At 54.1% G+C, this 27,593-nt stretch overlaps 1 protein-coding gene across 1 annotated transcript; it reads right to left on the minus strand.

The window, feature by feature from the left end:
- On the minus strand, window positions 1–27,593 carry ZBTB46 (zinc finger and BTB domain containing 46). Its single transcript, XM_049777285.1, has 5 exons — window positions 27,495–27,593; window positions 7,035–8,012; window positions 2,712–2,996; window positions 671–846; window positions 1–399 (listed from the first exon to the last, which is right to left on the minus strand). Exons 2-5 carry the CDS (start codon window positions 7,981–7,983, stop codon window positions 34–36), a joined length of 1,776 nt encoding a protein of 591 aa, XP_049633242.1. The 5' UTR covers window positions 7,984–8,012; window positions 27,495–27,593; the 3' UTR covers window positions 1–33.

Consider the following 27,593-nt stretch of genomic DNA (forward strand, 5'->3'; position numbering starts at 1 on the left):
AGCTGGGTAGAGGGGCCAAAGCACTCTCACGCTTTAAGACACCCAGGCCAGGTCTTTGGGGCCCCCATCCAGGTCCTCCTCGTCCTTGTCCAGCAGCGCATCCTCGTGGACCAGCCCCATGTCCTCCTTCCACTTGGCCTCATCCTCGTCGTCGTCCAGCTCCTCCTCGCCATCCCCGCGTGTGTCTTCAGGGTCATCCAGGTAGGGCCCGTCTCCCGCAAAGAGCTCTGGGGAGCCACCACCGGCACCAGGTCCGTCCAGGGGCCCCGTGGTGCCACGGCCCGCACAGTCCGTGCACACGCCATGGCGCCGTGAGCCGTGCTTGATGCCCACGCTAGCGGCTGACATGAAGGCACGGCTGCACAACTTGCAGACATACTTCTTGTCCTTGCTGTGAACCTGCGGGACAGGGGCAGTTGTGGACAGAGCAGCCACACCCGCAGCTGTGGCTTCCAGTGAGGGACAGCAGGACAGCCACATCCCATCCTGTGCACTTGCTTTGCAAGTGGGGCTGGGGCTCAGGGTGACGTGGCTCCCCCAGGGTGCAGGTATATCCTCTCCCTGCCTTTCCCCTGAGCACTCCCTCCCACACACACCCCTGCATCCAACCCTGCTCCGTATGCCCCTCACCCTGCACCTTGGGCCCCGCACCCACAACCACACCGCTCACCAGTGTGTGGCGCTTCATGTGCTCGCGCCTGGTGAACTTCTTGCCGCAGATGTCGCAGGGGTAGGGCCGCTCGCCCGTGTGGGAGCGCATGTGACGCTTGAGGATGCACTGGTGCATGGCCGAGAAGCTGCAGTACGGGCACTTGAACTTCTTCCTGATGACCGTGAACTCATTCACTGCAGGCAGCAGGTGGGGCCATCAGAGCCCACCCCACAGACCCACAGACCCCATGGCCTCCCTATAGCCTCGAGGATGCCACAGATCCCCCCGCACAGTCGCAAGACTCACACAGAGCCCACATAGATGCCACAGACCCACATAGTCTCATATAGACTCACACAAACCCCACAGACCTCAAAGATCTCACAGACACTCCCCCCCCCAGACCACTAAAAAAACCCCATAGATTCAGGATCACTCCTGGAGGTGCACAGGGGACATTGGGGATGCCAAGGTCTACCCAGGTTGGCACGTGCAAGGTCAGTGCCTTATCAGCAATACTTATCCAGTTCTTCACTGCTCACCTCCTAGTATTTTTATTTCTTTATTTGGGAGGGGGCACACCCGGCGGCATTCAGGGGGTTACTCCTGGCTCTGTGCTCAGAAATCATTCCTGGTGATACCCGGGGGACCCTATATGGGATGCCAGGGATTGAACCTGGGTTGGCCATATGCAAGGTACATGCCCTATCCACTATAGCACTCTGGCCTCCAGAATTATCTTATTTCCAACTAGAGTGAAAACCAAAAAAAGATTCATTTCCCAAGTGCCCAGTTTCAAAGCTTCGTTCAGGGGCTTGGGAAGTCCCTGCCTCCCACTACTAACACCCTGACCCTTCAACCTACACCTGAACACTCCCAGGACCCACTACTCAGGACTCCCCACCTGCATGCTCCTGGGACCCTTAAGAAAAGGGTGGCTTAGGGCCAGAGAGATAGCATGGAGGTAAGGCGTTTGTTTGCCTTGCATGTAGAAGGATGGTGGTTCAAATCCCGGCATCCCATATGGTCCTCCAAGCCTGCCAGGAGCGATTTCTTAGCATAGAGCCAGGAGTAACCCCTGAGCGCTGCCGGGATGACCCAAAAACCAAAAAAGAAAAAAAAGGGTGGCCATAAGCAAAACAGGGGCAGCCTCTGAACTGGGCTGAGGGGCTGGGGTGGTGGCACAAGCAGTAGGGCATTTCCCTTGCACGCGACTAACCTAGGACGAACCTTGGTTCAATCCGTAAGTGTCTCATATGATTGGTCTCCAAGCCAGGAGCAATTTCTGAGTGCATAGCCAGGAGTATCCCCTGAGAGTCACTGGTGAGGCCCAAAAAGCAAAAGCAAAAACAAAAACAAAACCCTCAGGAACAAAAGGGGTTTTTTTTGTTTGTTTTTGTTTTGTTTTCTTTGAGTTTGGTTTTGGGGTCACACCTGGCATCGCTCAGGGGTCACTCCTGGTTCTATGCTCAGAAATCACTCCTGGCAGGCTCAGGGGGACCATATGGGATGCCGGGATTTGAACCACCAACTTTCTGCATGCAAGGCAAATGCCTTACTTCCATGCTATCTCTCCGGCCCCAGGAACAAAAGGTTTTAATAAGATGAACTGGACTGAGCCTGCTGCCCTCCAGCTGGGAATGTGGGGGGCCAGAGCGACAGCACAGTGGTAAGGCATTTGCTTTGCACTCAGCCAACCAAGGATCAATTCCTGACATCCCATATGGTCCCCCAAGCCTGCTAGGGGCAATTTCTAAGCGCAGAGCCAGGAGTAACCCCTGAACGCTGCTGGGTGTGACTCAAAAAACAGAAACAAAAATAAACAAAAAAACAGACACACACACACACAAACCTACACAAACCTACACACACACACACAAACACACACACACATACACACATACACACACACACACACACACACACACCCCAAGCCTGCCCTCCCACCCACAATTGCCAGTATCCTGCGAGGCCCAGCAGGACAAGCAGACATTCCTCTCCTCTCACGCCCAGTCCCTCCCGCTGCCTGACCGCTGGCATCCTGGGCTCCACCACTTACAGGACAGGGAGTGGGCACCCCGAGGCAGGCACTCCAGCAACAGTGAGCTCTCCTCGCCGAGGACGTCCGCCTTGAGAGACAGCAGGCTGTTCTTGCTCATGAGCGCCGCCCGCAGGTTGGCTACCGCAGCCGCCTGCTGCAGAACTTCATCCTTGTCAGGCGTGAGTGGGGGGCCCAGGTAGCTGGTGTCCCCTCCCAGGAGACTTTCCTCCGCGTGGGGATAGAGGTCAACCCTGTCCCCGTGCCGCTCGGAGCCGCCAGCTTCAGGGACAGTCAAGTCTGCACCTGAGGGGAGACATGGGTAGCCAGAGGTCACTGCAGGCTGCAGGCCTGAGGATTCAGGGGGGTGGGCCCCACCTGGGCCCCACAGGGCATAGAACAGGGCACCACCAAAGCCCTCCAAGACTTGGCTCAGCCTGGAACAGGAACCCAAGAACAGATGGTCCAGTTCACACTGAGAGGAACCAGCCAGGACCTTGGAGGGGCCAGGGGGTCAGTGACCAGCACAGGACAAGCCAGACTAGGAGGAAATCCAGGCAGAGAACTCTGGAAGGAAGGAGAGCTGGCAAGTGAGGGCTCCTGGGTCCCCGGGCATCGAGGTGATGGAGGTTGTGCATGTGTGTGAATGGACTATGGGGTACCTCGAAGTTCATACAAGGTGCCAGAGATGGGGAATAAAAAAATGGACTACTGGGCCCGGAGAGATAGCACAGCGGCGTTTGCCTTGCAAGCAGCCGATCCAGGACCAAAGGTGGTTGGTTCGAATCCCGGTGTCCCATATGGTCCCCCGTGCCTGCCAGGAGCTATTTCTGAGCAGACAGCCAGGAGTGACCCCTGAGCATTGCCGGATGTGGCCCCCCCCCCAAAAAAAAAAAGACTACAGGGGCCAGAGTGCTAGCACAGAGGGGAGGGCATTTGCCTTGCACAGGCTGATTCAAGTTCGATCCCCGGCATTCCATAGATTTCTCCAAGCCTGTCAGAAGGATTCCTGAGCAGAGATAGGAGTGACCCCTGAGCGCTGCTAGGTGTGCCTCCCCCCAAAAATGGGCCACATACTGAGCTCCGGCAGTCAATGAGCTGCACTCCCCTGGCTGGACACTGAGCCTAGTGACTCTACAGCACAACTGGGTCATGTGTCCCATTCCCACCCACCCCCCCCACCCCCCAAAAAAAAACCTGGGCTGCAGAGATAGAACAGAAGGGAGGGGTGTGGAGCAGTGGCACATAGGTCAGGCGTCTGCCTTGCCCAGACTAACCTAGGACAGACTGGGATTCGATCCCCGGCATTCCAGGAGCGATTTCTGAGTGCATAGCCAGGAGTAATCCCTGAACTTCACTGGGTGTGGCCTCCCCCCAAAAAAAGCAAAAAGCAAAAAAAAAAAAAAAAAAAAGAACAGAACAGCACGTGGCTGGCCCAGATTCAATCCCCAACATCCCATAAGGTCCCTGAATAGCACCGAGGGTAATTCAGAGGTGCCTGTACCTCACTCCTGCATTGGGCTATGCCTGTGCCAGCCTCCCTCAGAGCCCCCCCAGAGCTCAGGGCAATGTGCTTTGTCAGGTCCCCCCAGGAGCCCATGTCTGGCTCCCTCTAGCCCCCAGAGGACCGTCTCTGGCCACAGGGATCTCTGCAACAAGGAATTGGGATCTCTGCGGCGAAACAAGTCTGCAGAGGAAATGGGGGTGAAAGGCAACAGCGGCCACAAGGCCTGTGCTGGGCTTGTAAGGGTCCACACCCCCAACAGGCTGTGAAATTGCTCACGGTTGCCATGGCAACACACAGGGCTCCGCCAGACCCACCTGCTGCGGACTAGGAGTGTGTCCCCCTTCCCTGCCTCCCGCAGCCACAGATTCTGGCTGCCCAGCAAGACCAGAGCTCAGGACCATGAGACACAGACCCACAGTCCCTCCCATGGTGACAGGCTGGCTGGACCTCCAGCCCAGAAGCCTTTGCACAATTGGGACCTCGGATGGGCAGGCAGTATTACCAGTGCACACCAGCTTTTGCTTGGGGACAATGATTTTGGCAGCTACCCCTATGCAAGGCAAGTCTATGGCGGTCACACTGGCTCACACGGGCCATGTCATGGTGCCACACCGAAGCCAGTCCTGTGCAGGGTCATCCACAGCATCCACAGCCGTGTAGGATCTGGGCAGGTAACTGAGCACACAGAGACATTGCTCCTGCCACTAAAGAGGACCCCCATCCCCAGCCCTGGCTCAGCCCCTTTTCTCTACTGCCTCCATCAAGCCTGGAAGTCACCTAGACTTTGGTACTCATAGATGTCACCGTGACCGTGAAAGGCAAGTGAATGGGAACCTGGCAGCTCCTTCCTGCTCCTGTCTTGACTGAGACCACCCAGGGCCAAGTCCAGCTCCTGTCCCCGCTGCATGCTCAGGAAGACTCTCCTGCCCCAGCAGCTCAGTGCTCATCTTCCAGGGCCCTCTCAGAACACATCCTCGCTGAGGGGTCTCCCCCAGCCTGGCCTACCCGTTCTCTATGGCAGACCATCTGTCCCCCTGGGCCCAGCCCTGAACCACACTGCCCCAGGTGGGAAGGCAGGTGGCTCCCTGGAGCCACGTATGAGGACTCATGGGCCAGGCTTGCATCAGGCACCTCTGGGACTGTTTGGGGCAGGTCTGGAGTTCAGACTTAGGGACACTAGTGCCAGAGGCAGGGTTGGGGGAGAAGCAACTACTCACATGCAGGCAGCAGAGAAAGGGGCTCTGTCTGTTTCCATGGGACTAGGACCACGGCAGCACCAGGATCATAGAGAGGACCATGGGTAGAGATGTATGTTCTGTGCCTTCACATCATGTCATCCTTTCAGTTTGTTTTGGGGCCACACACAGCGGGCTGTGTCAGTCAGGGCTGACTACCCACTTTATGTTAAGAAAGCACTCCAAGGGGCAGGAGAGATAGCATGGAGATAGAGCATTTGCCTTTCATGCAGAAGGACGGTGGTTCTAATCCTGGCATTCCATATGGTCCCCTGTGCCTGCCAGGGGCGATTTCTGAGCATAGAGCCAGAAGTAACCCCTGAGCGCTGCCGGGTGTGACCCAAAAATAAAAAAAAAAAAATCACTCCAAGGGGCCGGAGAGATAGCACAGCAGTAAGGTGTTTGCCTTGCACACAGCCAACCCAGGATGAACAGTGGTTCGAATCCCGGCATCCCATATGGTCCTCCCTGAGCCCACCAGGGGTGATTTCTGAGTACAGAGCCAGGAGTAAGTAACCCCTGAGCACTGCTGGGTGTGCCCCACAAAAAAGAAATCACTCCTAGGCACCCCAATTAAACAGACTAGATATATAGCAAGAGCTTACTAAACCTCTGCCATTACATCAATGACTTTATTGGGGATCAACAATTTTCACAAGTGAGCTGCTACTGTACTTTTTCTTTCTTTTCTCTTTCATTTTCTTTTTCTTTTTTTTTTTTTTTTTGTTTTTGTTTTTGGGCCACACCCGGCGATGCTCAGGGGTTACTCCTGGCTGTCTGCTCAGAAATAGCTCCTGGCAGGCACGGGGGACCATATGGGACACCGGGATTCGAACCAACCACCTTTGGTCCTGGATCGGCTGCTTGCAAGGCAAACGCCGCTGTGCTATCTCTCCGGGCCCTCATTTTATTTTTCTTTTAAATTTTCCCCAATAACCTTGCTGTGACTTATTCAGAAACAAATGTATTATGATTAGCTATGTCAACTATGTGATACATTTTTTTAATACATTGTAAAATATGGTTAGAAAAAATAAAGAAATCACTCTTGGCAGGGCTTGGGGACCCTAAGAAATGCAGGGGAGAAAAAAACGCAGGGGAAGAAACCCAGACTGAATGCTTGAATACATGAAAGACCAGCGTCCCAATGCTGCTCTCTCTCTCTCTCTCTACCCCCCTCTCTCACACACAGACACAGACACAGACACACACACACACACACACACACACACACACACATGCATGCATGTGCCTTGTTTCACAGTTGCATGCCTGAACTGTTGCAAGTCATTAACCCAGGGCATGAGCACAGCTTGGAGCCCTGTGAGGCCTGGCTTCTGCCCCGGAATCACCAGGGAAGAAAATGAAAACCAGGTGTCACCAGAGCAGTGCTGGTGCCAAGGCTGCTCCACACCCATACCAGGCACTGGGGGAGCTTGTCCTGGTAACCCACTGCTCCTGCTGCACCCCCCCACTGCCTCAGAGAAGCCACATACAGAGGAAGTGGGGGCAGTCCTGAAGGCAGTGGGTGGAACTGCCAGAAATGATGGTGCCAAGAGCCCGGCTGTGCCCCCATACGCCCAGAACCAGGGAGAGGCTCACCCGAGTCGCGGCTGCTGAAGGACCAGGCTGCGGCAGGTAGGAAGGAGGGCACCCCCGGTGAACTGGGCTGGCTGTCATCATCTGCCTGCTGCGTGATGTGCCTCACAGTCTCCTTGTTCTTCCGATTCTTCCGGCGGCCGGAGGGCTGCCAGCTGTCGCCCCCAGCCTGCTCGGAGAAAGGGTTCTGGGCACCAGCATCCCTGGTGCAGGGCAGCTCGCTCTCCTGGTAAGGAGCCACAGGCGAGACCTGTTCCTCTTTGATGGGCAGAGCCCCACAGCCCACGTCACCCGGCCACAGGGCCTGAGCTGAACCCAAGTCCTCGGCGCCATCGGCCTTGGGCTCCGAGTCCTCCTTCCCGTAGCTGCTCCCACCTTCGTGGCAGCTGGCTATGGCCGAGTCCCCCGAGGAGTTGGTGGGGCTGGTGCGGCGAGCCAGCCAGGGGGAGATGCTCCTGCCGGCCATTACGGCCGAGATGAGCGCGTCGGTGCCACCGCCCGGCACTGCGCCCATCTCGAATTCGGAGAGCTCGTCCGAGGCGTCGGGCTTGATGCTGATGTCCAGGGCAGCCTTGATGAAGTCGTGACAGGCCTGGACGATGTCGGTCATCTGCAGGAAGCTGGCGGCCGACATAACCTCGATGACATTCCTGCTGGTGAGGGCCAGGTGGGCCGAGTACATGAAGTCGATGATGGCCTTGAAGCCCTGGGCCGTGACGATGTCCAGGTGGGTGACCGTGGCCTGCTCCGTGGACGTCTTCTGCACCTGGCAGTAGAGGGTCTTGAAATAGCGGCTGCTCCCCAGCAGCACGTTCTTGTGTGCTCGGAAAACCTTGCCCTCCACCACCACGCACGCATCGCACAGGACACCATGCTGCCGCTGCTCGTCCAGCTCTCGCAGCAGCTGCCGGTAGTGGGACGCGATTTCCATATCTTCCCTGTGGCTGTGCATTCGGGAGTCTGGGAGGTGGCCTAGGGCCGCTGCGGGAAGAGGAGAGAGTGAGTAGGGCTCGGGAGAGACCAAGCTGTGGGAAAGAGTGGGCCACGGTGGGGTGCACAAGACAGGATGGGTGAGGGGATGCACAAGATGGAATGGAAGGGTGGATAGGAAGGGGAGAGCAGTGTGGGGTGGGATGGGATGGGCAGTGTGGTTTGTTTTATTTTGGTTTTTGGGTCATACCCAGCGGTGCTCAGGGGTTACTCCTGAATCTGAGCTCAGAAATCGCTCCTGGCAGGCTCAGGGGAACATATGGGATGCTGGGGATCAAACCCGGGTCCATCCAGATCAGCAACGTTAAGGCAGATGCCCTACTGCTGTGTTATCACTCCACCCCTCAGCAGCGTGGGGTTAAACGTGGGATGGGCAGTGATGAGGGTTGACAGGATGGGAAGTGTCGGGGTGCACACGACACAGTGTTGGGTGGACAGGAGCACCATGCTGCAGGCCGGGAGCATGGGGACAAGCCCACCACCGAGAAACACATGAGCTCAGTGAATTCTGAGCAGACGGACAGGCAGGGCCACTAGGAGCAGGAACAACACCCAGAACTAAGAAAACACCCGCTGGCACTTGGCGTAGCTTTGCACTCTCATGGCCTGAAGTGTTTATAATATTTCTCTGTAAAATCCTTATCTCTGCCTGTTGTCCCACCTGTCACCTTCCAGGTGGGGGCGCTGTGGAGAGCCTAATAAATAGTGGTTGAGTGTCCTGCTCAGGGTCTTTGGGGGCAGCTAAAGGCAAGCTCTGGAGTTTTGGAGTTGCTGGCAGACTTGACAAAGGATTCTGCATCTGACCTTCTTGCCCTTTTACCCTCCTGTCTGAGTGGATTATTTGCCACAGATAAATATTACCAAGATGGCTTCCCTTTCCTAGGGGAATGAGAATCAATTTCTCATTCTGGGAGCTCTTTGAGGATGCATCGATAACCAGTCAAGGAGCAAATCTAAGCCAACAGAAGCACATGGAAAAATCCAGAAACGGAGCAGGAAAGAGCACAACTGGACATATATGGACAAGCCTCATATATGAGGCAGACCCAGGGCCCACCCTCAGCACCACATGGCCCCGAGCACTCAGCTTGAAGCAGACCCAGAGCATTGCCAGGTGTGACCCCCAAACTTCACCAAATGGGGCAATACAGCTCAGCGACAGAACCCACAAGGACAGAGACATTTGATGTATCCCTCCTGGTACACCTGATCTGGTATATCCCTCCCAGTACATCTCACCTGGCATACATGTTCTGGTATACTCTACCAGGTTATGCCCATCCTGGTATACCCAACATAGTACACCTGGTTGGTGCACAGAGTCTGGTATATCCTTCCTGGTACACCCCACATAGTATACCTGGTCTAGTATACCCCACCAGGTTAAACCCCTCCTGGCACACCTGGTCTGGTAACACATGGTCCGGTAGATTCCTCCTGATACACTCCTCCATCTGGTACACCTGGCCTGGTGTTTCCCTCCTGTTGCATAACAGCCCTTGATGGGGCTGGCTGAATTCTGAAGCCAAAAGCCCCAGAATCAGCCCTGGAAAAAAGCCCCTGCCTTCCACAGACCCTTGCTTTTATACATTAGAATCAGGGACCACCCTAGGGTGGGAGCAGAATGCCAGGTCACACCCTAGGGTAGGGCACAATTATTGATCAGGGTAGGATCAGTAACATAATAATCTTTTTTCTTTTTGGTTTTGGGGCCACACCTGGCGGTGCTCAGGGGTTTCTCCTGGCTGTCTGCTCAGAAATAGCTCCTGGCAGGCACGGGGGACCATATGGGACACTGGGATTCGAACCAACCATCTTTGGTCCTGGATCGGCTGCTTGCAAGGCAAACGCCGCTGTGCTATCTCTCCGGGCCCAACATAATAATCTTTTTTTTTGTTTGTTTTGTTTTTGTTTTTGTTTTTTTTTTGGTTTTTGGGTCACACCCGGTGACGCTCAGGGGTTACTCCTGGCTATGCGCTCAGAAGTCGCTCCTGGCTTGGGGGACCATATGGGACGCCGGGGGATCGAACCGTGGTCCATCCAAGGCTAGCGCAAGCAAGGCAGGCACCTTACCTCTAGCGCCACCGCCCGGCCCATCCAACATAATAATCTTATAGAAATGTTTACATACATAACACCTTCCAGTACACCCCGCCAAGTTATACCCCACCTGGTATACCTCATCATACACCTTGGTACCTGTCACACCACCACACTCTACAGCTGGATGAAGCCCCTGCTCCCCTAACCCTCAGGATTCTGTTCTCCACACCAACATAATTCCTGGGGTCTCCGCAATTTCAGGGGCAAAGTGATGTCACCCAGCCCAGAGTGACCAGCTCACAGGGTGGGACCCCAAGGAGCCTCTGCCAGAGATGAGCCTGTGGGGCTCAGAACCCTCAGCTCTTTTCTTTCTTGGTCTGAGGCTGAGGTCAGGGCCAGACGGTGCTGTTTGTGACCCACCATATACCACATGCCGGTGCTGCAGTCCCGGGGGTAAGTCTACCAAGAACCTGGTCCTACTCGTCAATGTATTCATCTGGGTGGGGATGGAAACCTGAATCCCTGCGACAGAAGGGGAAGGTATGGCAGCATTGGAGATATAGGCTACTGTCTTTCCTCAGGAAATCCTGAGAAGAAATGCGTCACCCTGGGCTGGAGAGATAGCATGGAAACAGGGCGTTTGCCTTGCATGCAGGAGGACGGTGGTTCGAATCCCGGCATCCCATATGGTCCCCTGAGCCTGCCAGGAGCGATTTCTGAGCATAGAGCCAGGAGTGACCCCTGAGCACTGCCGGGTGTGATCCAAAAAGCAAAAAAAGAAATAAGGAAATGAGTCACCCAGATTATGAAGAGCCACAGGGATCGGCACAGCCCAGTGGGCCAGGAGTCCTGGGGACACTCAGACCCTTCAGCAACTCTGCCTGTGAAGGTGGGTCAAAGTGGGAAACTTTCCCTGGGCATCACAGCCCCACAGGGCCAGAGAGGCAGGCGGGCAATGGAGCCGGCCAAGTGTGCTGAGGACCTGCTATGTTCCGGGTTGACTCAAGGCAATGGTGAGGTGAACCAGAGAGCTATTACAATGGGGAAGGCACTTGCCTTGCACGTGGCCAACGCGTGATCAATCCCAATGTCCTAGACCTAGAGTGTCCCCTGAGCACCACCTGGAGTGAATCCTAAGTACATAGCCAGGAGTAACCCCTGACACTGCTGTAACACCAGCTGCTGCCGCAGGGGCGTGGCCCCAAAACAAAACAGAAAGTCATGGTGAGGGGCCCCAGCAAGACTGACTGGTAGCATGTGCGGTAAGGGGCCTGATGTACTAGGGGGGGTCGGGGAGCAAAAAAGCCCTCCCAGCAACCCTACTAGGTTGATATAAATGAAGAAGTTGCTAGAAACCCCGACAGGCGGGGGACAGACCCTTCCTGGAACCAGCAGGGGGCCCAGGATCAAGTTCTCTGTGTCTAATTTCTCCATTCCGTCGTTTTGACTGTCATCCCAAGGGCTCTGACCCTCCGTGACTCGGGTGTGGGAGCACTGAAGGAAAAGGACACACACATGCAGAGACATGGGCACACACACACAGAACCCAAGAAACAGTGAACATAGGCACACGCATAAAGAGAATGTGCACAGACTCAGATTCATGCAGACTTGGAACACACATTCACAAATGGGACATGCATGCAAACAGATATATGGAGACACATACAAAACGCCCACACATCCATCAGTAAGACATAGAATATGTAGGGATGCACATACAGACACTAGGACACAGACACGTATACCCGGGAACACAGGAAGACAGACACACGGGGACACACACATAAGAACACACAAATAGGGGCTGGAGCAGTGGCACAAGCAGTAAGGCGTTTGCCTTGCAAGTGGCTAACCTAGGACAGACCGTAGAGTTTGATCCCCTGGCATCCCATATGGTTCCCCAAGCCAGGAGCAATTTCTGAGTGCATAGGATGTGGCCCAAAAACCAATAAAACAAACAAAAACACCCAAAAAAAAACACACACAAATATAGGCACACATATGCACACCAATACACATACAAAGGGACACAAATAGACATGCATATTCATGCATGTAGACACAACAGCCAGCTCCCCTCCCTCTTGCCCTGCATCACCCCTGCAGCATCCTCTGTCCCAGGCTGAGGCTTATCGGAGGCTTCTGAACTGAGGGAGAAAGAAAGGCATGGGAATAAAGGGAAAGCTCGTGGGGACAAGGGCTTCTTGATACCAGGGGTCAGGGTGGGCCCTAGGGCTTCTCGGGACCAGGTGCCTAGGTCCTCAAACAGACACCACCCACCTGAATGAAAGGCTACAAGGTGCTGGAAGGTCCATTTCTATTTTTCTCTCTTCAGTTTTTTGATACACTCGGATGCTCAGAGCGTCCTCCTGGTGGGGATCATTCCTAGTGGTGCTCAGGGGACCAGGGAATCAAACTTGCTTTGGGTACGTGCAAGGCCAAGTGCCTTCCCTGCCATACTATCTTTCTTGACCCATCTCCTCTACTTTCTTTTTACTTCTGATGGAATTGCTCGAATATCGGACCCAAATGCTTAGCAGTAAAGATGTTATTTATTGGCCAATTAAAATGTTTAAAGCGTAGGGGCCAGAGCAATAATACAGTGGTAAAGCATTTGCACTGCTGATGGCCGACCCGGAACGGACCCGGATTTGATCCCCGGCATCCCTTATGGTCCCCCAAGCACCACTGGGTGAGCGCCCTCCCCCCAATTCAGTTCAGTTGTTCAGAATGAAAGCAAGGTTTGGGGCTAGAATGGAGGCCAAAGGAATCACTGGTGCAAATGCCATTCAGGAAAGTGAATGTGGCTGCCGGGACTGAAGGGGGCAAAATCTCTAGCAACATCTGGTCTCTGAGACTTGGGGTAACTTAAAATTTTAGACAAGTCTAGATGAAAGAAGGTACCATGAATGGAGATATTTTGGTTGAGAGAACAGGAGGAATATTCTGTCTCCAAGTCAAACCAAAATTGAATGAAATATCTAGGACATAATGTGCAGTAAAGGACTGGGCAGAAGGTTGTGAGTGATGGGAAAGAAAATGTGGAGGGCAGGAGCAATAGCACAGCAGGGAGGGTGTTTGAGTTGTACATGGCTAACCCAAGTTTGATCTCCAGCATCCCAAATGGTCCACCTAACCTGCCAGGAGTAAATCCTGAGTGCAGAGCCAGGCGTAACCCTTGAGCGCCACTGGGTATGGCCGAAAATAACAACAACAACAAAAACAACTGTGGAATAGAAATTAATTGCTTTCTCAGGGTGAAGAGTTTGGAGAGGAATTTCTCCCGGCACTTCTGGCAGTTCTTAGGGGACCATATGGGGTGCTGGGATTGAACCAGGATCTGTCATGTGAAGATAAGTGCCTTAACCTTATGCTATCTCTGGCCCTCTAATTGCTAGTTACTTTGTTTTGTTTTGGGGCCACACCTGGTGACACTCAGGAGTTACTCGTGGCTCTGAACTCAGAAATTGCTCCTGGCAGGCTTGGGGGACCATATGGGATGCTGAGATCGAACCCGGGTCTGTCCAGGGTCAGCTGCATGCAAGACAAATGCCCTACCGCTGTGCTATTTCTCTGGCTCCTAGAGTCACTTTTTTTGTTTTGTTTTGTTTTTTTGGGCCACACCCAGTGACGCTCAGGGGTTACTCCTGGCTATGCACTCAGAAATCACTCTTTAAAAAAAGGGGGGGGCGGAGAGATAGCATGGAGGTTAAGGCGTTTGCCTTGCATGCAGAATGTCGGCAGTTCAAATCCCGACATCCCATATAGTCCCCCAAGCTTGCCGGGGGCAGTTGCTGAGCATAGAGCCAGGAGTAGCCCCTGAGCACTGCCAGGTGTGACCCAAAAACCAAAAAAAAAAAAAAATCACTCTTGGCTTAGGGGACCATATAGGACGCCAGGGAATCAAACTGTGGTTCATCCTAGGCTAAGCGCGGGCAAGGCAGACACATTACTGCTAGCAACACAACTTCAGCCCCTAGAGTCACTTTTTAAATTTTTTCTTATTATCTCTCTTTATTTATATCTCTTTATATTTGCATTTTTTACTTTTCTCAAACACCATGGTCACAAAGTTGTTCATAATTGCATTTCAGACTTATATACTACCCTTCCCCCATGAACGAAATATTTCCTGCTGGGCCGGGCGGTGGCGCTGGAGGTAAGGTGCCTGCCTTACCTGTGCTAGCCTTGGAAGGACCGCGGTTCGATCCCCCGGCATCCCATATGGTCCCCCAAGCCAGGAGCGACTTCTGAGTGCATAGCCAGGAGTAACCCCTGAGCGTCACCGGGTGTGGCCCAAAAACAAAAACAAAACAAAAAAAAAAAAACAAAACAAAACAAAAAAAAAAAAAGAAAAGAAATATTTCCTGCCACTAATGTCCCCAGTTTCCCTCTCACCCTCCTGCCCTTCGTGCCTCTCTCTCAACTTTTAGATTGGATTAATATGGGGCAAGAGCAGCACAGCTGGTATGGTACATGCAGCTGACCTGAATTTGATCCCCAGCATCCCATATGGTTCCCTGGAGCCTGCCAAAAATGACCCCTGGGCTCAGAGTCAAGGGGAAACCCTAAGTACAAATGAGTTAGGCCCAAAATTAACAAAAAAACAATAAAATAGATTGGTTTAAGATCCAAGGTACATGAGTAAAAACAGAATTCAACTTTCCTTCACTCAAAGGACAGATCAGCCAGCTTTTGGGGGCTGTAAATTAAGACACATGCCCAGGAAATAAATGTTATTAGAAGAACTAGACTTGCTCTTTCAAGTCTATATTCTCTCTTTTTTTTTGGTTTTTGGGCCACACCCGGCGGTGCTCAGGGGTTACTCCTGGCTGTCTGCTCAGAAATAGCTCCTGGCAGGCACGGGGGACCATATGGAACACTGGGATTTGAACCAACCACCTTTGGTCCTGGATCGGCTGCTTGCAAGGCAAACATCGCTGTGCTATCTCTCCGGGCCCCTCTATATTCTCTCTTAAACATGTATTCTTCTCTACCTCTCCCCTTACATCCATGTGAATTTTGATCATTAAAAACTATCTTGTGGGGGGCCGGGCGGGGGCGCTAGAGGTAAGGTGCCTGCCTTGCCTGTGCTAGCCTTGGACGGACCACGGTTCGATCCCCCGGCATCCCATATGGTCCCCCAAGCCAGGAGCGACTTCTGAGCGCATAGCCAGGAGTAGCCCCTGAGCGCCACGGGTGTGACCCAAAAACCAAAAACAAACAATCTTGCTTCACTAAAATAAACCTCTACATGTTTTCTATCTTTTCTTTTTGGGGAGTTACTCCTGGCTCTTAGCTCAGAAATCGCTCCTGGCTTGGGGGACCATATGGAATGTCAGGAATCAAACCCATGTCCGTCCTGGGCCTGCTGTGTGCAAGGCAAATGGCCTACCACTGTGTTACCACTCTGGCCCCTATAGCTTTTCTTTTTGGTAGGAGGGCCACATCTGGTGATGCTGAGGGGTTACGCCTGGCTCTGTGCTCAGAAGTTACTCCTGGCAGGCTCAGGGGACCATATGGAATGCCGGGTATCAAACCCAGACCTACAGCCGTGTGCAAAGTAAATGCCCGACCCACTGTATTACCACTCTGGCCCTAATTTTCATATCATTATTATCATCGCTTTGATTTTAAGAAAGCTAAATGAAATTTGCAGTTTTGACATCTTTGCTACATTGGGTGATGGGGTACTTAAGTATTGTTTCATAATTTGTATGAATATTTTGTTTGTTTTTTTTTTTGGGCCACACCCATTTGATGCTCAGGGATTACTCTGGCTAAGCACTCAGAAATCGCCCCTGGCTTGGGGGGACCATATGGGACGCCGGGGGATCGAACCGTGGTCCTTCCTTGGCTAGCGCTTGCAAGGCAGACACCCTACCTCTAGCGCCACCTCTCTGGCCCCTTGTATGAATATTTTAAACTTCTTAAATACCTACGAAACAATGCTTCCCAGAAATCAAAATTCTGAAAGGATAAAACATTGGAGCGATGGCTCAAAGGGGAGCACAGCCCTGCAAGAGGGAGCACAGATCTACTTAATCTCCATAGTTGCCAGGAGTAGCCCCTGAGTTTGGAAGCTGGAAATGGTCCACACCCAAAAAAGGGGGAAATGGCATCTTTTTTTTTTTTCTTTGCTTTGTTTTGTTTATTGATTTTGGGCCACACCCGGTGGTGCTTAAGGCATGCTCCTGGCTCTGCTGCTCAGGGCTCAGGAGCACTCCTGGCAGGGCTCAAGGGATCCTATGGGGTGCTGGAGAGCAAACCTGGGTCAGCCGTTGCTAAGGCCAACGCCCTCCCTGCTGTGCTATTGCTCCGGTCCCGGGAATAGAATCTTAATTGGTTAAAGCGAAAATAAACATGGGAGCACTTCGAAGAAACTGTGGAGAGAAAAGTGAATGCAGACCAGACCTCTTCCACACTCAGAGCATCATTAAGAGCAAGTGCGTGGCCACTTACGGAGCATACAGGCAGCATACAGGCACCATTTGCTGTTCGGTTTGGGGCCCACACCCTAAGGTACTTCTTCAAGCTCACTTATTAGGGATCACTCCTGATAGTGCTCAGAGGATCCTTTGCAGCTCTTGCAAGCAAAATTTGCGTTCAGCCTTCTAAGTCATTCCTCAGTCCAGTAATTGTTCAATTCTGAGTATTCTTTTTTTTTTTTTTTTTGATTTTTGGGCCACACCCGTTTGACTCAAGCTCAGGGGTTACTCCTAGCTATGTGTTCAGAAGTTGCTCCTGGCTTGGGGGGACCATATGGGACGCCGGGGGATCGAACCGAGGTCCGTCCTACTCTAGCCCTTGCAAGGCAGACACCTTACCTCTAGTGCCACCTTCCCGGCCCCCAATTCTGAGTATTCTTTTTTTTTTTTTTTTTTGGTTTTTGGTTTTTGGGCCACACCCGGCCATGCTCAAGTGTTACTCCTGGCTGTCTGTTCAGAAATAGCTCCTGGCAGGCACGGGGGACCATATGGGACACCGGGATTCGAACCAACCTTTTGGTCCTGGATCGGCTGCTTGCAAGGCAAACGCCGCTGTGCTATCTCTCCGGGCCCAATTCTGAGTATTCTAAAGACATTTTCCATTTGCAGAATTATTCTAATGATTTATGTGCATTAAGAAGTCTAAGGTAGGGGCCGGCGAGATAGCATGGAGGTAAGGTGTTTGCCTTCCATGCAGAAGGACGATGGTTCGAATCCCAGCGTCCCATATGGTCCCTCGTGCCTGTCAGTGGCAATTTCTGAGCATAGAGCTAGGAGTAATCCCTGAGCACTGCTGGGTGTGACCCAAAAACAAAAAAAATTAAAAAAGAAGTCTAAGGTAGGGCCGGAGAGATAGCATGGAGGTAAGGCAGTTTGCCTTGCATGCAGAAGGATGGTGGTTCAAATCCCGACATCCTATATGATCCCCCGAGCCTGCCAGGAGTGACTTCTGAGCACTGCTGGGTGTGACCCGAAAACTAAAGAGAAGAAAAACATAGTCTAAGGTAGGGCCTTAAACAAAAACAAAAAAAATTAAAAAAGAAGTCTAAGGTAGGGCCGGAGAGATAGCACAGCGGTAGGGTGTTTGCCTTTCAAACAGCCAATCCACGACGGACAGAGCTTCGAACCCCAGCATCCCATATGGTCCCTGTCTCTGTCAGGAGCAATTTCTGAGCTCAGAGCCAGGTGTAACTCCTGAGTGCCACAATGTGTGTTACCAAAACAAAAACAAAACAAAACATAAAAGAAGTCAAGGGGCCGGAGAGATAGAATGGAGGTAAGACGTTTGCCTTTCATGCAGAAGGTCATTGGTTCAAATCCCGGCGTCCCATATGGTCCCCAGTGCCTGCCAGGAGCAATTTCTGAGCATGGAGCCAGGAGTAACCCCTGAGCACTGCCGGGTGTGACCCAAAAAAAAAAAAAACACCAAAAAAAAAAAAAAAAAAAGAAGTCTAAGGAAGGGGCTTTTGGGCATGCGGCCTACTTGAGACAAACCCGGGTTCAATCCCTAGCATCTCATATGGTTCCTTGAGCCTGCCAGGACGGGTTTCTGAGTGCAAAGCCCTGAGCACTGCTGGGTGTGGCCCAAAAGCAAAAATTAAAAAAAAAAAAAAAAGTAGAGGGGCCGGGCGGTGGCGCTGGAGGTAAGGTGCCTGCCTTGCCTGCGCTAGCCTAGGACGGACCGCGGTTCGATCCCCCGGCGTCCCATATGGTCCCCCAAGAAGCCAGGAGCAACTTCTGAGCGCATAGCCAGGAGTAACCCCTGAGCGTCACAGGGTGTGGCCCAAAAAACCAAAAAAAAAAAAAAAAAAGTAGAAGTCTAAGAAAGGGGCCAGAGCAGATGTGCTCCTAAAACAAAGAAAAAGCTGGTCTCTGGGGCCGGGCGGCGGGCGGTGGCGCTGGAGGTAAGGTGCCTGCCTTGCCTGCGCTAGCCTAGGACGGATCGCGGTTCGATCCCCCGGCGTTCCATATGGTCCCCTAAGAAGCCAGGAGCAACTTCTGAGCGCATAGCCAGGAGTAACCCCTGAGCGTCACAGGGTGTGGCCCAAAAACCAAAAAAAAAAAAAGAAAAAAAAAAAGAAAAGAAAAAGCTGGTCTCCCCAAACTATAGGATACTGACATTTTTTTTGCTCTATTTTGTGTTGGGGCCACACCCAGTGGCACTGAAGGATTACTCCTGTCTCTTCGCTCAGAAATCACTCCTGGCAGGCATGGGGGACCATATGGGATGGTGGGGATTAAGCCTACATTGGTCATGTGCAAGACAAACACACCCTACCTGCTGTGCTATCGTTCCAGCCCTGGATACTGACATTTTCTATGAGGGCTGTTGAGGACAGAATTTTTCCCACTCTTTGTTTATCTGAAACTGTGGGTGTGTTTGCAGATTATAAAACCTTTCCTTTCTGACCCGGGGCCTGGGCAGATCAAACCTAACTGTGAACCTAACTCTAGCGACAGGGCTAGCTTGCTCTGCTGACACTCTCAGCTTAACCATTTTCATATTTCACAGCACAGTGTCTGTTGGGAAGCGATATTTTCCATCTGTGATGGATCATTTGGACGTCGGGGGCACCTTGGAGGCTCTTGGGGAACATCTGAGACCTTCCTGTTTCTGAAGTGAGAATGAGTTTCTTGTGTCTATTCAGAGAGAACAGGCTGGGGCTAGAGAGATAGCATGGAGGTAAGGCGTTTGCCTTGCATGCAGAAGGACGGTGGTTCGAATCCCAGCATCCCATATGGTCCCCTGAGCCTGCCTGGAGTGATTTCTGAGCATAGAGCCAGGAATAACCCCTGAGCGCTCCTGGGTGTGACCCAAAAACAAACAGAGAGAGAGAGAGAGAGAGAGAGAGAGAGAGAGAGAGAGAGAGAGAGAGAGAGAGAGAGAGAGAGAGAGAGAGAACGAGAACAGGCTGGGGCCTGAGTGATAGCATAGCAGTAGGGCATTTGCCTTGCCTGCAGCCAACCTAGGAGGGACCTGGGTTCGATTCCTAGCATCCATATGGTCCCCCGAGCCTGCCAGATGCAATTTCTGAGCACAGAGCCAGGAGGAACCCAAGTGTCACTGGGTGTGACTCCAAAACCAGCAAAAATAAATAAATAAACCAAATAGTGAAGCCCCCATAGTCCCCACAGCCTGGATCTGACCTTGACATGGGCACCAGCAGGAGCTCCACTGCGGCTTGCACAGGCCTGACACGGTGGTCAAGCACTCGGACACCAATGCAGGAACCAGCGAAGGCAGGAAAAGCACTCTTAAAATGGCCAGGCTCTGAGCAGGAAGGGGCACACGGAATGTTCCATTTCTCGCCCCAATATTGCTCCTAGGCTTTCTCTTTTACTTACACATCGCTCTACTTTAAAATTATCTTAAATTTTGGGCCAGAGCAACAGCAGTAAGGAGGGCATTTGCCTTATATGTGGCCAACACGGATTTGATCATGACATCCCTGAATAACCCAAGTGCTGAGAGTGTGGCCTGTAGCATATGAAAAAGTTTCCATAAGATGATTCTTGGAATTGTATATAAAAGTGTTTCCTTAGGATTGTTCTGTGACTTTTGCCCCACCTAACCCTTCCAGGTGGGGCGCTGTGGAGTTGGCAATAAATAGCTTGAGGGACAGGAGTGAGGGGTCCTTCTGTGAAAAGCTGCTGGCTGCAGGAGGATTCTCTGGCTCTCCTTGCCCTATCTTTTAAACCCTATCGTTCTTGTCTGTGTGGATTATTACTTGCTGCGGATAAATATTACCAAGGTCTTCCCCCGAAAGGGGACAAGGGGATGGGAAGTAATTTCTCATTCTGGGGACTGTTTTTGGATTCACAAATACCCAGCCAAGATAACGGCGAAGAAACCTTGCAGTGGCCCAAAAACCAAAATTAAAGGAAAAAAAAAATAGAAGGCCAGAGTGATAACACAGCAATAGGGTGTTTGCCTTGCCCGTGGCTCATCCAAAACTGACCCAGGTTTGATCCCTGGCATCCCATATGGTCCCCCAAATCTGCCAGGAAAGGTTTCTGAGTGTAGAGCCAGAAGTAACCCCTGAGTGCTGCCGGGTGTGGCCCAAAACCAACCCCCCCCCCAAAAAAAAAGGACAGACATGGGAACAGACTCTGGGTTGGATCTAACCCAGACAGAGTTGGCAGGCAGGAGATCCAGGTTCCAATACCAGCAGCAAACGGTCCCCGAGCACTGCCAGGAGCAATCCTTGAGCAGCCCTTGAGCATCCCAAATGTAGCCTAAAAACAAAACAAACGGAATAAAAAGAAAAGACTAGAAAAATCTAGATTTTTCAGTGAGAAAACCCAACAAAGGAGCAGAGCAATAGCACAAAGGGAGGATGCTTGCCTTGCACAAAGTCTACCCCGGTTCAATCTCCAGCATTCCATATGGCCCCTGAGTCTGCCAGGAGTGATTTCTGAATGCAGAGCCAGGAGTCAGCCCTGAGCACCACTGGGTGTGGCAATAAACAAACAAACAAACAAAAACCTGTCATGGGTGCAAACTGACAATCATGGGAGAGCCCTGAATGTAGAGGCAGCTGACTTCTGAGGAGACATCAGCTCCCTGCCAGGTATCTGGAGTGACCCTGACTTGGGACTTCTCAGGAGACAGGACACAGCTTGTCTGTCACAGGTGAAGATGTGAGGATGGGGACACATGGGCAGCAGCACAGCGCCACCTGTGGGCAGAGCTGAGACAGACAGAGAGGAGCCCCCACCACTTACCCACTCTGGTTTTTCTGGGGTTGTGCCCAGGGCAAGCTCCTCACCCACGGGTGCAAGCTTTCGAGAGAACAGGGGGGAGGGGGAGCTTCCCTTCCCCTCAGGCCAGACCCAGCAAGAGGGAATAAGGAATTAAGGAATTATTGCTCCCAGCATGTCTTCTTGCACCCCACATGACACAGCCTGAGGATCCGAATGGGTCCATGGATCAACCCAAGAGCTAGGGGGCTGCAGAGACGCTCTGTGGGCTGAAAGGTGCATCCTGCACCTAGGGTACAGGTGCGACTAGCCCCAAGCATTGAGCTGGGAATAGACTTAAGCACTGTGGGTATGAGAGAGAGAAGAGAAACAGACAGACAAACAGACAGACAGACAGACAAACTTGAGCACCATGGGTATGAGAGAGAGAAGAGAGACAGACAGACAAACTTGAGCACTATGGGTTTAAGAGGGAGAGAAGAGGAGAGAGAGAGACAGACAGACAGACTTGAACACCACGGGTCTGAGAGAGAAGATGGAAGAGCAGACAGACACACAGACAGACTGACAGACAGATAAACTTGAGCACTGTGGGTATGAGAGAGAGAAGAGAGAAAAACAGACAAACCAGCACCGTGGGCATGAGATGAGGGGGGTATTAGATCTGAGTTTAATTCTCTTTTTTCTTTTTTGGGGGGAGCATACCCACAGAGCTCAGCGCCTATTCCTGGCTCTCTGTTCTGGAGTGACCGCTGTCAGTTCTTGGGGAGCAAATGTGGGGCCAGTGACTTGAACCGGGGCCAGCTGCTCATAAGGCAAGCCTCCTGCCTCTTGTACTATCTCTGAAGCCTCTAAATTTAATCGAAAAAAAAAAAAGCTACTCTTGCTCCTCAAGCCCCTTTTCTTCCTTGAACATGTGTCTCACTTGTTTCTGGAGTGGCCTATGTTCTCTCTTGAACATTTATTCCTCTTTCTCTCTTCACTTACTTCCTAAGGAATTTCCACTTAAAAACTGCTTTGTCGGGCCTGGAGAGATAGCACAGTGGTGTTTGCTTTGCAAGCAGCCAATCCAGGACCAAAGGTGGTTGGTTCGGATCCCGGTGTCCCATATGGTCCCCCGTGCCTGCCAGGAGCTATTTCTGAGCAGACAGCCAGGAGTAACCCCTGAGCACTGCCGGGTGTGACCCAAAAACCAAAAAAAACAAAAAACAAAAAAACATTGCTCCTGACTTGGGGGACAATATGGGATGCCAGAGGATCAAAGCCGGGTTTGTCCTGGGTCAGCCGCATGCAAGGCAAACATCCTACCACTGCACCACCGCACCAGCCCCAGTTCTAAGAACACACCCTGTTCCATTCTCCCAGGTTTGACTGCCCAGCTTCTGACCTGCTTGCTCTGGAGCATGGAGTGCTGGTGCTTGGGAACCAGGTCTCCTAATCAACAAGGTCGGCGCTTCCTCTGCACGCCTGTCTCCCTCCCACGTCCCCAGGATACCAGGATACCAACTCCACCTGCTCCCACTCCCAGGGGCCATGTTTCCCTCTGAGCCCAGCAGCCCTGCCTGGAGCTTGCTGGCAGTCCTCCCACTGGCCCCCACCCCTGCCCAGGCCAGCAGCACTCACCAGAGGCTTTGAGAATGTGTCTGTAAGGCCAGTGGTCACACACGCTGTCCTCTTCCCCAAGAACCAAGGCCCCAGCACTCATGTTCTATTTGCCTTTTATTTTTGGTTTTTGGGCCACACCCGGCAGCGCTCAGGAATTACTCCTGGCTCTGCACTCAGAAATCGCTCCTGGCAGGCTCGGAAGACCATATGGGATGCCAGGGATCAAACCTAGGTCCATCCTGGCCAAATGCCCTGCCACTGTGCTATCACTCCAGCCCCTCTATTTGCTTTTTTTATTTTTTGGTTTTTGGGCCACACCCGGCATTGCTCAGGGATTACTCCTGGCTATCTGCTTAGAAATAGCTCCTGGCAGGCACGGGGGACCATATGGGATGCCGGGATTCGAAACAACCACCTTAGGTCCTGGGTCGGCTGCTTGCAAGGCAAACACCACTGTGCTATCTCTCTAGCCCCTATTTGCTTTTAAAAAAAATGGGGGGTACACCCAGTGGTGCTCAGAGGCTACCCCCTGACTCTGTGCTCAGAAATGACTCCTGACAGGTTCGGGGGAAGAAATCAGGTTGGCCGCATGCAAGGCAAAACGCCCTCCCTGTTGTACCATTGCTAAGGTTCCAAGTAGTCTATTTGCTTTAAGGTCACACTCAGCATTGCTGGTGTCTGCTCCCAGCTGGGAACTCAGGGGTTACTGCCTTCTAATCTGCCAGGGGACTGTGTATGCAGGCACTGGCCTGGGTCCCCCAAAGCCATCACCCTGGGATGCAGAGGCAGTGGGAGAAGTGAGGGCAGAGGTGCCTGTTTTTTTTTTTTTTTTTTTTTTGGTTTTTGGGCCACACCTGGTAACGCTCAGGGGTTACTCCTGACTATGTGCTCAGAAGTTGCTCCTGGCTTGGGGGACCATATGGGACACCGGGGGATCGAACCGCAGTCCGTCCAAGGCTAGCGTAGGCAAGGCAGGCACCTTACCTTTAGTGCCACCGCCCGGCCCCAGAGGTGCCTGTCTTATGTAGGGTCTAAACCTGACTCTAGGTGCCACAGTGCCTGCTGTTTCGGGTGGCCCTGTCCCCAGCACAGGTCAGAGGTCAAGCCCTAGTCTCCAGGGTCCCACACCACTAAGGAGGGTTCGGCAGGCCCCAATGCAATAATTTGCTGTGTGCTTGGCACCCAAATGCTGGAACCCACTGCCAAGGCTTCTCCTGGTAGCAAAAGGTCCTGTCCAGGGCCAGAGTGATAGCACAGTGGGGAGGGCACTTGCCTTGCATACAACAAAACTGGGTTCGATCCCCAGTATCCCATAGGATCCCCTAAGCGCAGAGTCAGGTGTAACCCCTGAGAACTACTGGGTGTAGCCCATCACCCCCAAAACAAACAAAAGTCCTGTGGGTGGTGAACTATAGGTCAGAGGAAGGAGAGAGGCGGGAAGGGCAGGGAGAGAAAGGCCTGAGCCAGCTGCACGCAGCTCCTGCCCCAGGGAGGGGCCAGGAAGCTGCATCCTGTGGGTGCCCCTAGGCAAGGAGGACCCTTCCCCACAGTGCCCTGGAGTCCCATATCCTGTGCCACTAATACGCACGCTCCCTATAGCCCAGTGCTTCTCAAATAGTGGGGCACGCCCCCCAGGGAGGGCACGAGGCTCTGTAAAGGGAGGCGGGTTTGAGCTCAGCAAACACTGTCATAACAAGCTAAGCCCCGTGTTTATGTCTCTGTATGTCTATTTACAGTCATGGGGGGGGGCGAGAAAAATGTTTTCTTCTTCCTAGGGGGGCATGACAGAAAATAATTGAGAAGCACTGCTATAGCCCCACATGGGGCCAACAACAGGGCCAAGAAGTGGGGATCAGAGACCTGCACCTCTCACCGGGCAATGGCTTGTCACCCACTTGGGAGCTGTCCCCAGCCTGGGAGCCACTGAGGCACGCCCTGCCCTCACAGCTGTGGTCTCTACGTGGCAAATGCTGGGAGGGGAGTGCGCGCCCGTCTCTCCAGAGAGACCAACAATTCCAAGCCAAAGTTCCGCCTGACCACGCCTGGGTGGACCCTCACGGGCTGGCCTGTTTTCTCCTTTTGCACAAGCCTTGCGGGGCCAAGAGAGAGAGGTTGGGGGTGGGGGCCACCTATGGTATCCCTGGGCATCACTAGGTGTGGCTCTCAAATGAAAAAAAGGGTAGCTTTCAGAGCACAGAACAGTCTCCTGGTTTGGGAAGGTCATTACTCTGTCTACAGCTCCCCTCACAAGACATAGATGTGAGGGCACCATTGAGGTGACCCCTACTGTGACCCATATACTATGACCCCCCCCATGGGTCACCATCACAGCCAGGTTGAAACAGAAACCCCAGTATCAAGAAGAGCTCAAGATATGCATGCCCAAGACGTCCAGCACCCGCATCTACCACTGGCAGGACTGGGGTCAGTCTCTGGGGAGGGTCATCAAAGCCAGCTGGAATAGCAGGTCACAAGGACCCCCTCCCTGGGTATCACCTTATACCTGCACACTCAACGGATGTCCTAGGTCCAGGAGACAGTAGTGAGGTTGGACCATGGTGCGGACACAGGGCATGGAGTGAGAGAGAGCTAGAAGGGCACTGCACCCATTGTGGACTTTCCTTCTATTCTTCTCATCAACAGAGTCTGGAGGGCGCCTGGCCCAGAAAGTTCCAGTGCGCTGGTTTCTTCTCTCCCAGGCCAGCCGCAGAGACCTGACAGCACAGAGGAGAGACAGCTGCTGTCCCAGAAACAGGCCACGGGACATACACGGTGGCCCAGTTTCCTTCATCCGCAAAGCCCCCCACGGACGGCGCTGGGAGGTCACCCGTGGCACTGACTGCATCCTAGTTCTGCCACGGGAGCTTTCTGCAGAGCCCTGGTGGAGGCCTGGCCACCACCTCCAAGGGTCACCCCCTTCCATGCCCACGTGATGGCGAGTGTCGCTGGGCTCTGAGCCACCCGGCCCTGAACTGAAGAAAGGAATCAGGTGCTGTGGTGCTCCCAAGGGCAGGGCCACAGGTGGCCTGCGGGGAGGGAGGGAGTGGATGATGGATCAGCACAGCAGCAACACTAAACAGAGCTGGAGAGGCCGAGGCGGAGAGACCTGGGCTAGTAACCACGGTGCGCGCTGCCCACTGTGCTTCTAAGTGGGCCAAGAGGGGCCTCTTAGGAACCCTCCTAGAGGAGTCTGGAGTCCAAGTTCTCTTGCAAAGCTCGGGGAAAGTTGTGCCTAAGCCAGCCAGCCTCACCAGCAGCTTGGGCTGCTCTGGTTCAGTTCAAAAAACCCAAAAGGAATGGGGTTTTCTCGGCGACAGAACGCAGCGGGCGTGCGTTCCGTCTTGCGCGCCCCGCTGGGGAATGAATCCACAAGTCCCTTTCCATCCCCGGCGACAGCGGACAGCGCTTAGCGAGCGAGCGAGCGAGCGAGCGAGCGGGACGCACGCAGGCGCGGGGCGCACAGGTGTCGCCGCGGGCACCCGGCTCGGCCTTTCTGGCAACAAAGAGCCGGTGCCAACCTGCGCGTCCGCGGCGCGCTTGGACAGGAGGCGCCCGGGAAGGGAACCTCCGCCAAACTTTCTATCCCCGTTTTCGTTCCCGATGCTCGGGCGTCGGGGACCCCCCATGGCGCGCGATCGGTCCGTCCGTCCGAACCCACAAAGGACGCGTGCGCTCGTGGGGGAGTTGCGCAGCCCTTGGGGGGCCCCGGCTGGAAATTCCCCATTCGCCACCGGGATGCAGTGGTCACCCCGCCGGCGAGCAAGGCCACCCCGGGGTGGGGGGGACCGAATGACACGTTCCATGGGCCGAGAGACAAAGAGCGAGTGACGGTGGCTCGCGCCGGACTCCGCTCTCTCCACGCGCGCCCCGCGCGCCCCGGGTGCGGGGCTTGGGGCTCGGCCGGTGATTAAGATGGAGACGTGGGGGGAGTGTGGGGGAGACGATGCCATCCCTCGAGGCCCCGAGGGGCGTTGTGGGGAGCCGCCCGCGCCCACGGCCCGCAGTTGCGACTCTTGGCAAAGTCGGCGCGCGGGCGGGTCCCCGGGAACGCTCCGAGGTTTGGCGAGGGGGGCGCGCCGGAGACAGAGGGGAGGTGGCCGGCTCGGGGCGCGCGGGCAGGCGGGCGGGGGGCGCCGGGGACGCCCCCGGGCTTGGCTCCCCGGGCCGGGCGTTGACGCAGCAGAAATTACCAGCTGGAAAATTCCCCTTTCGGAGGTGACGGGGGCGGGAGCGCGGCGGCCGCGGCAGGCGCCGAGGGGCGCGGGGCAGAGGGAGGCGCAGCGCCGTCGCCTCCAGCAGCTCCATCTCCAAGCGAAGGGAGACACCCCCCCCCCCAGCTAGCTGGCCAGCCGGCCGCGCCCCGCCGCGCCCCCGCGCTCGGGAGCCCGCGGGGAGCCGGAGCTCCGGTCCGGCAGGGTGGGGTGGGGTGGGGTGGCCACCGGTGCCCAGCGGAGCGGGGCTGCGCGGCGGGCAGGGCGCGCTCGGTCACCGCCCGGAGAGCGCCCCAGTGGGGCGGGGCGGCTGCAGCGCGCCCCCCGATCGCGGCGAGTCGCCCCCGACCCCGGCCCCGGCCCCGCCGCGATGCGCCGGCCCCGCCGCGCGGACAATGAGCCGGCGCCGCTCGCTCGCTTACCTGTGACCCCATGGGGCGCGAGCGCGGGCGAGCGCCGCGGCCGCCGCTGGCCGGCCGCCGCTGCGACGGGCGGGTCCGAGCCGCTCGCCGTCTCCTTCG

Source organism: Suncus etruscus, chromosome 7 (genome assembly GCF_024139225.1).
Source record: "Suncus etruscus isolate mSunEtr1 chromosome 7, mSunEtr1.pri.cur, whole genome shotgun sequence".
Lineage (NCBI taxonomy): Eukaryota > Metazoa > Chordata > Mammalia > Eulipotyphla > Soricidae > Suncus > Suncus etruscus.